Source organism: Scomber japonicus, chromosome 18 (genome assembly GCF_027409825.1).
Source record: "Scomber japonicus isolate fScoJap1 chromosome 18, fScoJap1.pri, whole genome shotgun sequence".
NCBI lineage: Eukaryota > Metazoa > Chordata > Actinopteri > Scombriformes > Scombridae > Scomber > Scomber japonicus.
Window position 1 is genome coordinate 4,862,057 of NC_070595.1, and position 10,983 is coordinate 4,873,039.

At 40.0% G+C, this 10,983-nt stretch overlaps 1 protein-coding gene across 1 annotated transcript in view; it reads left to right on the forward strand.

The window, feature by feature from the left end:
• hoxb7a (homeobox B7a) overlaps positions 1–2,662 on the forward strand; it is a 7,203-nt gene extending 4,541 nt beyond the window's left edge. Inside the window, exon 2 of the mRNA XM_053337844.1 lies at positions 2,322–2,662. Coding sequence (XP_053193819.1) covers positions 2,322–2,587 — 266 coding nt within the window. The 3' untranslated portion in view covers positions 2,588–2,662. The remainder of the gene's footprint in view (positions 1–2,321) is intronic.
• Positions 2,663–10,983: the final 8,321 nt, after the last annotated feature.

Sequence of the window (10,983 nt, forward strand, 5' to 3'; positions counted from 1 at the left end):
TCTGCATCTGTCAAACAGCAGCGAGGACAGTTTCAGCATGGAAAGCTTGTTCTCCACTAGAAAAAAAGCCTCGAAAATCAATATCACATCAAAGTAAATCCATTTTCTTTCTTCAGCTCATTTACACCCCCGAAAACAGACAGCTGGAGGCTGAAGATTAAAGTCCTAAAGATTTATGTAAGACTTGCTCAAAGGTATCTTAGTTGCGTAAAAAAAGGGCTGATTTTGTTTGTGATTAGCAACAGCAAGAGTTCATCTGCTGATCTCCTCCCAGCAGCAGGGTAAAGAAGTGAAAACATTTAGATTGTAAATTGTCCATCAAGGCCTGGCTCTCTGCTCTAACATGACTTTGTGTATTTCCTGTGTTTACATCCTCGTCCTCTCTTTTCTCCGTGACATCCACACATTCGGTGAAGCTTTCAGGCTAAACACCAAGCTAATGCCGTTAAAGTCCAAACAAACAGTCGTAAAGCTCATGGCTGATACTTTACAGTCTGGTCACTGCAGGGTTTTTTTATTTTTTTATAGCAGCTCAGATGACCTGCAGCTTGAGCCTGAGCATTAGCTTATTTACAGATTCCTGTGCAGAGCAGCAGCAGCAGCAGCAGCAAACCCCTTCCAAAAAAACCACAGGGTGCAGATTTGTTAGAAAAAGATGCTAAAGCTTTATTGGGAGCACCCATGCAGAGCTTAATAACAGCCTTCCAGTGAGTGTAACATGTAGGATTTAAAGTTTGATCCTGGATGTGATGACCTCTTTGGGTGGAATCTGCAGAGGAAATGAGTTTAGACGTTTCGGAGCTGTGAAAATGTGACCCAGTTTCTCTTCAACCTTCGGGCGCTGGGTGACCTCGAGGAGACAGGAGGTCAGCACGGCTTCTGTGCTCCAGCATATTTCACATGAAGAGCCATGGATTTTTTTTCTCCCTTTTTCTTATAATCGAATTAGGGATGCTCTAACAAGACTGTTGTACACTAGTAGCCTGGCTCTCACAGCAGCAGCAGGCCTCTGTGCAACTATCAGTCACATCTTGTATCTTTTTTTTTCCACCTTAAATTCCTCCTTTCATAGCTGCGTGGTAGATGGAGCTGTGTTCTTTCTCCTTCTGAGGGTAAATAGTGAAGGCTGGTCCCAAACACACAGCTGAACCCACAGTTGAACCACATCATTGGTAAACTGCTTTATATGGTGTTTACCAAAGCCACAAGTCAGATGTGTTTGCCAGGAAGTGAAGGTGATGACTGTGTCAAAGCGGCAACTGGATGCAAGGTTGAGACTGGAGCCAGTGAAAAAAAGAGAGATACAAAGAAGTGATTTAAAGGTTGAAATTTAATAATAGTTATAATGAATAAATCAATGTTTTTATTAAAAAATCCACAATTGAGACAATATAGAAATAATGAGTTAATAATTAACAGTAGTTAAATGAACACATGGTTTGTTTTAAATATTAACTGACAGTGTGAAGTAAATGTTTATGTATGATTCACTGCTTCCAGTAATTAACAGAACTAACAGAGGAAACTTTTAGTCATATTTAACACATTTCTATAGTCAATATATAACTTCATATGTTAATGCAACTTCCCTTCAAGATTCAAACTGCATCAGTGCAGTGGAGGGCATTTTCAGAGGCATGTATGGAAGCTAAACTCTGACAAAAAACAGACAATATATATTAAAGTAAAAAAGTAAAGTACAAATTCTAAATTAAAATCATAACTTAGAATTTAAACTTCTAATGACAGAATTATGAGACGCTAGGTTAGCTTTTGTACTTGCTACCTAAAACATTTAGCAAAAAGTTAACATCTCATTTTGCTATTTCAGTTGCTATGATTTCCCATTAATGTTTTTATTTTTTGTCACACCTAAATGTACAGCCCAATAATTCAGGCTTTTACTACCATACTGCTAGATACCTACGAACACAATGACTTCACTAACCTTCAGCCAATAATGATGCAATTTACAAATGTGTGGAGACTGTTGTGTGGAAATGATTTTATCTTTTGAAAATAAAGACACAACAACATACACAAAATGAATTAAAAAAATAAAACTTAATCAAAATTATAACTCAAACTCATTCATCTTGAAAATATATATAATTTAATAAAATAAATAAAAGTTTTGACTTAAAAAAAATCAACATTCAGAATAATCATTTTGACTCCATTTGTTTCCCCTTCAATCTTCTATACAATTGGAAGACACAAATAAATAAATAAATAGCATTCTCTGCAGAATATTTCACAGTCCATCTATAAAAGAAGACAGTTTGACAGGATATATGTGCTTTGATTTTTTATGTTTGCAGGTGCCGAGAAGCGTCGCGGCCGCCAGACGTACACGCGCCACCAGACGCTGGAGCTGGAGAAGGAGTTCCACTTCAACCGTTACCTCACAAGGAGGAGGAGGATAGAGGTAGCACACCTGCTCTGTCTGACTGAACGGCAAATCAAGATTTGGTTCCAGAACCGGAGGATGAAGTATAAGAAGGAGAACCGGGTGACGGAGAGCGGCCTCCCAACGACGGCCTTACCCACTGCTGAAGAAGAAGAGGAGGAAGAGGAGGATGAGTGACAATCACTCTAACGTATACTGTAACTTTTAAGATGAGAAACTGTAAAATCAACATTAAAGGTGTTTTAGCTCTTAGCTCTGGCATTACATTACAGTCCAGCCAACTACTGCCAGTATGAGCACAATAACAAGCATTTACTTTTTAACCATAGCCTGTAGCAATTTAGCTGTTTTCCTTTAGTGTTAAATATACTGAGAGCATTTCACATGTATAATCCTTTATGATATGACTCATCTGATCTGCAGCAAAGGACGACTGAAACAGCAGCACTTGTGATTTCTGTGCGTACAAAGCGTGTTGTCAGTGTTAATGTTGTAAGTGGTAGAAGACTGGAAGTGTTGGATTATTATTAGCTTAGTGCCATGTTTTTATTTTGGAATATAGATGCACTGTCACCCAGATTTTAGAAACACTAGAGGCTGTAATTAAATCATAGGCTAATTTAAAAAAATAAATCAGATTCCCTTTAACTGTTCAATTCTGATATTTTCTTTAAATTAGACGTATTCCCCAATATGTTACGTTTTCTTTTTCAACTTATATCTAAACGTTTTTGCCTCGACGCTGTTCATTTTCAAACACATTTAGCATGTTCAGCATTACACAAATATCAAAATCGGCCTTAAAAAACTCCCCAAAAATTGAGTTTCTAGTAATATGACCTCTGTGTTCTCAATGGCTCTGACTGTGTTTGACTGTGTTTATAGAAAGCATGCGAAGGGATGCTAGCTAATCCTAATGTATCTGATGGTGGCAGTCCTAACTAACAATGTGATGTTTCATTTAATAAATAACAATCTGTCCAAATGAAATTGGAATAGAAGGGATGTCTTTAAGAAAAAAAAGAAAAAAAAAAAGAAAGTTGACCAATGAGTTTGTGCACCTTGTGTGTTTCCGTTGGATTTTAGCATCTCCTTGAATGAATGAATGAATGCTTTTAAAATGAATTATATGCTGGTTTGTTTGTCTTCATTTTCTGTATTTGCACCTGTGTTTTCATGTTGCTTGACACATACACACCCATGACTAAACTGCACTTGTTTTTCTTGTATGTAAATAATAAAAAAAAGTTGACCGCAATGATTTTTTTTTGGTCATCTTTGAGCTTCCGTACTACCTGGAAACGTTCCAGGTTAGCAGCTGCGTTTGAGGTTATTTCATTGCTGTGTGTCTTTTGGAAGATAAAACCACTTTATAAAATGAAAACAATACGACTACTAACACTATCACACTGTCAGGAGAAGTAGGAGAGACCGTTTAGGATAATAGCAGGTCATCCGTAAAAAGGTCTGGGACAATAACTTCAACATGTGGTTGTCTAAATCTGGATTGTTGAGGAGAAAAAAAAATGACAGCATTTATTTCATCCAGTCATGCTTTTACTTTTGAAATATTATCCCACCGCTGCTGAAATATGTATTAAATATAATGCAACTTCCACAAACTCAACCGTTTGGTGAATAAAAGTTCAAGTATTATGAATCAAAGCATTTCCTGTAAAGTAGATGTGGCATATAGTCCATTCCAGGTCTATTTCCTGTGTCATCAGTCACTTTATATTTTAGTGTGAAAACAGTTTCCATCAGTCATCTTTAAAGCAGGAGTCATTTCATATGTCAGCTTGTTGAAGCTTTCTATAAGAAACACATTGGATCCATTGTAAATCTGATGTGAGGATACAAACATGTATTGAGTTTGGGGTTCGGCTTTCACATGTGAACGTCCTCAGAGACTACTCCAGCTCATTCAGACATTCTGGACTTGACGTGAGGAATGTCTACACACAGTTTAGTTGTGTTCTGTTATCATCTGATCATTGAAAAGAGATTGTTGTTTTTGTTTTCAGTTATTAAACCTCACATATAGGACGGATTATAGTAATATGGGACATTAACTAATGTGGGATAAATAAGCTCCAGTTCATTTATCTCTTTTTCTATTCAATTATATTAAAGCTAACTAGTATATGCTTATTGTGTAATTTACGTTGTTTAAAATTACACATGTACATACAAACTACTAATGTTTTAACCTACAGATTCTAGGTTTATGAAATTGAATGACTAAATATGGGTGCACACATTTCAGAAAGTTTTGGCAGATAAGGCTGCTTTGTATAAATCAAAGTATTTCTAAGCCTAAAAACTAATCCCACATTACAAAATCTACCAATTCTGAAATGATTTGGCATGAGGAACATTAATAAGTGCCATGTTCCTTTTGAGTAGCCTACATTATCCAAAAAATGTCTTATGATTTAACAAGCAAACATCTCAGATATTTCATAATGTTATGAAGTGTTGTTATAATATATTGGATTCATATGTAATTAAGGTAAACAAGTGAGAATTGCAAAGTGTCCCACATTCCCGGTAATCTATTAGTCACGTGCAGCCCGCAGTAGAATCATGATGAAGTTGTTACATCCTTTATAGGTGTTCACTTTGACTTGAGACTGTTAGCATAACTTTCACACATTATAAAGCTCAGCTGTGAGTGCCAGTGAGCTCTTAAAATGTCCTCACCTTGTTTACAGGTTTAAATGTGTGACCCCCCCTGCCCCCCCCCCCCCCCCCCCTCGCTGTTACCGCTAATAGTATGAAAGCTACACTCTTTAGCGGTTACACAACCAGAGTTTAAGCTATCCTAAACACAACATATATAATGTACTAAAATAACATATGAAGAAGATAAGTGTAGAGTATTCCATCTACACAGGGGTGTTTACATCTTTATTATCACGTGAGGTCACGTGGGGCTACATTTTTAACAGCCTGAAATGGAAACGCATGTACATTTTTTTAAATATTAAATATCCTCCTCAAAATATAAATGTGTGACATTTCTCCAACCGCTGATGAAGAACATGGAGTGTGTTTGAGAGATATTTGGTCACGTTTTTTTTTTATTATTTATTTTTGCTCCATTTTTTCCTTTAGGCTCCATCATATGAGGTTTTTATTCCCTGAAAGCGACAGACACGCTTCTTCCTGTGTGTGTTTGATGTGTTTAGTTAGTTGAGTTGCGAAGTGAAGACAAAGCTGAACACACATAGACTGTAACATATATTAGGGATGACGTCGGCTTTACTATTTCACAACGCGGGGCTTCAAATGCAGTAATACTCACATATCTCTTTATTATATAAAAACGCACCAACAAGTGACGGGGAAGTCTGGTGAGCATTTAGCTCTCCATCACCGACTCAACGTGTTTATAATAAAATAAATGACCAACCTGAGAGAAACAGCGCGCTGCACGTGTATTTCCCGCCAAAGAAACAGATTTTTACGTGTAATTGGAACGATTTGTAATTTAAAAAAAACAAAGTTATAATGACAGCCTATTACATATTTCCTAATAACAATCCCCTCTAGCTTTTTTCTAATTAAAGGTGATCTTGGAAGCTTTTTGTCTTATTTTGAAGGGGGACTGAAATATCCACATACTATCTGGAGATGTGTTCATGCCTGCGATTATTTGGATATTTTAAAACCAAAGCAGAAGATTATTTAGACACACAGTGAGTACAGTGACCCTTACCTCACAGCTCCATGCAGCCCGCAGACACTGCTCAGCTACCAGCAGCACTCTCTCTAGCTCTGCGTGTCAAAAACATCCAGGTCTGCTCTATACAAGTATTCAAGTTAGACAAAAGTTTCACCAAATCCTCCTCTTCTCAGAGTCCTCGTCTGTCCGTGGAACTAAAAAGAGCTCATAAAGTGGGTGAACAGATAGAGGAGGGAGGTAGAAGGGGGGTGTTAGCAGGTCCTAATGTCTTTATTGCATCCATGAAAAGGCCGGAAACCCCTATAAAAAGCAACAAACACACAAAGAAAGCAACAGGACGAAGGAGCGAGCGGCCTCTTTGTGCGTCCTGCGTTGCGTCGCTGCCTTTTTTTCTTTTTTTTTTTATAATTTAAGTTAATTTTTAACTCGAGGACATTTACTGAGAGGAAACGTTGGATCCTCGTCTGCTGCTATAACCAGACACTGTGCGGTTTTGGAGAGGTCACATTTGGGTCAAAAGGGTTAGAATTAAAAGTTTTGGGTTCTTGCGTTGTTGGATCATCCAGGAGTTAGTTTGCAACTCACCTTTATTTAGTCCCATTGGATAGAATATTTTACACATGGATTTATTCCAACTGTTAATTGGATAGATAATAATACAGAAAGATGATAATGAACTAGTGAGGCAAGTAGTCTGCGGGGATAAAATGGAATATTTTGGCTTTTTAAAAATGCGCATTTACGCACGTAGACTCATCCAATAAGCTGTTGATGTTATTAGTGTCAATTTAATACTTAATATCACTTACAATAGATTCAGCATGTTGGCCGTTATTAAGCGGGTTTATTAGAAGAAGAAACGCGAATTGTCTGTGTCATATTGCAGCAAAAGGAGGGAGCATCTTACTTGTTGGAGAGTCTGGAGGTTTTAAATTTGGGTGTAACTTCATTTACGCAGAGGAAGCACGTTTCCTCTAAACACCAGCCGTTAAAATTCAGCTTCAGGTGAGCTTCCACATCTCTGATTTCAGTCAACTTCTTCCTACATCTTGCTGCTTGGACTTATTTTAATATAAAGGATTTTTTTTTTTGCTATGAAAAAAAAATCCCTGCACTGTGTTTGTCATCTTTGCAGCGTCTCTGAGCATCCTGCGGCTCCAGGCCTGCAGGCCGTTAAAGTGGATGACGTGTTGCCGCATTGCGAAATCATTTTTTAAATATATATATAAATATATATATATATACGCACGGTGTTTCAGGGCCTGCACCGACACTCAGGTGATGCTGCTGTTGTTCTGTCTGCTAAATCACCTCAGGGCTCTATTTCTATTTCCAAGTTCATTTGAAACAGTGTGTCATGCAGCATTTCTTCCCCTGCGGCTGCGCGCACATAAACACAAAGCATGGACGCCTCAGTTAAAAACTATATAATACATCTAGCTATTTATTTATATTAGCTCTGGGGCAGAAAATCTATTTAATAAAATCCTACCATATGACTTACCATCATATAAACTAATGTGGCTGCTAATAATGTGGATTTCCAATTTCCCGTCCACTGGTGTTTTCCGTTTTCTCGCGTTATGGCGCAGCCGGCCAGACTGCAGGCTTCAGCTCGGAGCTGCTTTCATTCAAAAACACCTTTTTTTTTCTTTTAGTGGGTGCACATTTACTGGCTTATAGGCGTCAGGTCTGGTTAGAAAAGGCTGTGCGAGTGTCCTTCTATTGCAAGGACATAGAGTATATGTGGTGTAAATTATAAAGACTTCCTCTGGTCGGCTATTCTCACATTCACGTCAACAGAATATCACTAGCAGCAGAGTTTTACACTAAAGTCATGTGTATATTAATGTGTTTATTCTATATTTAACCTGCTGAATTATGATATCTGATAATATGTCTTTTTTATTCACTAGGAGTTCATTATTTGAACCTTTTAGGTATAAATGTTAATGAAAAAGCTCTGATGTGGGTCATTCACATACCAAGTCCAACATCAGTAAATAAATAGTGAAACCTATCTTTAGCTGGCCGTGTTGCCTTCAAGTACCAAACACACACATTAAACATGGTGAAAGAAAAGAAGTCAACACGAGCTAAATTCTCCATTTCTCGTCTCTTTTGGGAGCTTCTTTTTCTTACTGCTTTTTTTTAAAAAAAGAGGACAGAAGAAGAAGAAGAAGAAGAAGAAGAAAATGGCGGCGGTGGAGAGAATGAGAGAAAGAGGAGGAGCAGCTCCCCTCTAACAGCGCTCCATGAAGAAATGCAATAAATTCCTTGTTGTTTTATGAAAATTTACAACTTTGTGATACAAGTTTATGAGTGGCCGCGCGCAGGGATTGGCCAACGGGCTGGTCATGTGGACGAGCTTAACGTGAACATGAACTTTTTATGATTTCCCCAAGTGGCTATATTGCTGCTGCTGCTGCTGCTCTCCTCTCCGGCCGAGCAGCCGCTTCTCCTCTGGCGAGACGCCCGCACGGAGCCTCGGCAACCCGGCGAAGGAAAATGAACGTCCTGGCTGTAATTAAACGGACTAGTTAATGAGAATACTAGTTGTGACTGTGGAAACCGGCACGAGGAGACGCTGACAACACCCCCCCCTTCTCCCCCCTCTACCCCCCCACTACCACCTCCACACCTCTCCTTCCTCACTCCTCCGCCTCCCTCCTCCTGCTCTTCCTCTCCTTCCTCTTCTTCCTCCTCCGCTATGGCTGCGCTCTCCGTCTGGTCTCGTGCTGCTGTCTACGGTAAATCGGCGGACCGACACGAGGACAGTTCCGCTGTGATGAGGCGAAGACTGAACCGGGGGAAACCATCCCGGTGATGACCTCATTTATTCCTTTTTTTAAAAAATTATTATTTCAACATTTTTATTCATTTTGTCACATGTCACCGCGAGGATGATGATGATGATGATGATTATGATGATGAAGATGACGGTGTTTTGACGACTGGGTGACAGCAGGGGGGAACGCCCCCCCCCCACCCCAAATCCTACACCAACCCCCCCCCCCCCCCCCCTCCCCACCAACCCCACCACCCAACACTCCCCCACCCATTCCAATTCCTCCTCATCCTCATCCTCCTCGCGCCGCCAGCCCTCCATCCAATTACCATCCATCCATCCGGTCTACACACGGCAAGGGCTGTCTCGTGCCATTCTTTGGGGGTGCCTGGCTGCCTTGCACGCGGGACGCCCTATAAGTGAGCTGCAGGTGTGTGCGTGTGTGTGTGAGGGGCGCTCGTGACGGATTATCAACAAACGGTAAGAGCACGTTCCTCCTCCTCTCCGCGCGCTACCGGAGCTGCATGCGCATTGTTAAAGGAAGCAAAACAAGTCCGAAACAACCGCAGCAGCGCTTTTGCGTGATTCCGCTGTTTGTGTCTCATACATTAAGGTTATAAATGATGCCTTACTTTTTTTTCCATCGCAGATTAAAGCTTTTCCTTGTTGGATTAGGCTCCGTGATGAATTATCCAGATGAATTGGCCCTCTAAGTGGTGGGATTAGCTGCGGAAGAGCTATCCATCGGTTAAAAATCGGGTGTTTCAGATCCGGAAGATTAGCTCATGTCTTTTTCTTTTTTTTCTGTGTGTGTGTGTGTGTGTGTGTGTGTGTGTGTGTGTGTGTGTGTGTGTGTGTGTGTGTGTGTGTTGCTGTTGCCCCCAAGCCGTGAGCATTGAACGGAGGGAGGGTTTAGATATGTGTGTTAATGAGAGTGAGACTGGCTTTGATGTGAAGGCAGGTGTGTTGAGACTGTTCAATCACTATCTTATAGCACTTACTGTAGAAGAGAGACATTGCTCTTGTAGTTCTTGCCAGATGTTTCTGTTTCCGTCTTCAGCTGACTGCAGATACACTAACTGTAAGTTGTGCTCTCTCTCACACACACTCTCTCTCTTCCTGTGTGTGTGTGTAGCTCTCCTATGGTAATGTTCTTGTATGTGTGTTTAAAAAAAAATCAATTCACTTCCAGATCTCAGTGGAAGAGCTTCCAGGTTCTTTCAGTTGACTGACAGCTTGTGTATGTTAGTCCGTGTGTGTGTGTGTGTGTGTGTGTGTGTGTGTGTGTGTGTGTGTGTGTGTGTGTGTGTGTGTGTGTGTGCGTGCGTGCAGACACAGGAATGTTTTTCTGTCTCGGTTCGTCCAGCCCACTTTTATGACTTTGTTTCCCTTCTCATTTCCTCCCTGCGGCGGACACACACACACACACACACACACACACACACACACACACACACACACACACACACACGGACTAACATACACATCTGCAGGTCTGTCTCTTACTTCTCTCTTTGGTCTCTCCCCAATTTGTTGCAGTCTCACATATCAAACACATCTCGACTTGGAGGAGGGAATCCCTTCATGCCCAAGACACACACACACACACACACACACACACACACACACACACACACACACACACACACACACACGGACACACACCGGACACATAAGTAGCCATTTCTGCCTCCTGGCCTTATAATAATTCTACAGTATTGGGTCTTTGCTTCATCTCCATATCTTTTCAATGTGGTTTTAAATGTCAGTGCTCTGCTGTATGTCATTAATCTTGTAATAAGTGGATGTTTGCATGATTTCCACTACTGTGTGTGACAGCACTCAGCTTAACTTGTATTTGAGGCCATTCAACTTGGTGTCCTATAGAAATGAAGTACAGCTAGATATTTTTTATTATTGTTATTATGTATTATTATTATTGTGGTGGGCAATTGCAGTACTATAACTTTCTTTCACACTCTTATATCTTAATATTTTGTATTTTTGTATTAGATATTGGAATAAGCATTGCCTGATATTCACACGTATATTGTCATGGTGTGCAGCTGACGGGCCACAGCCTGTATAGAGATTCAT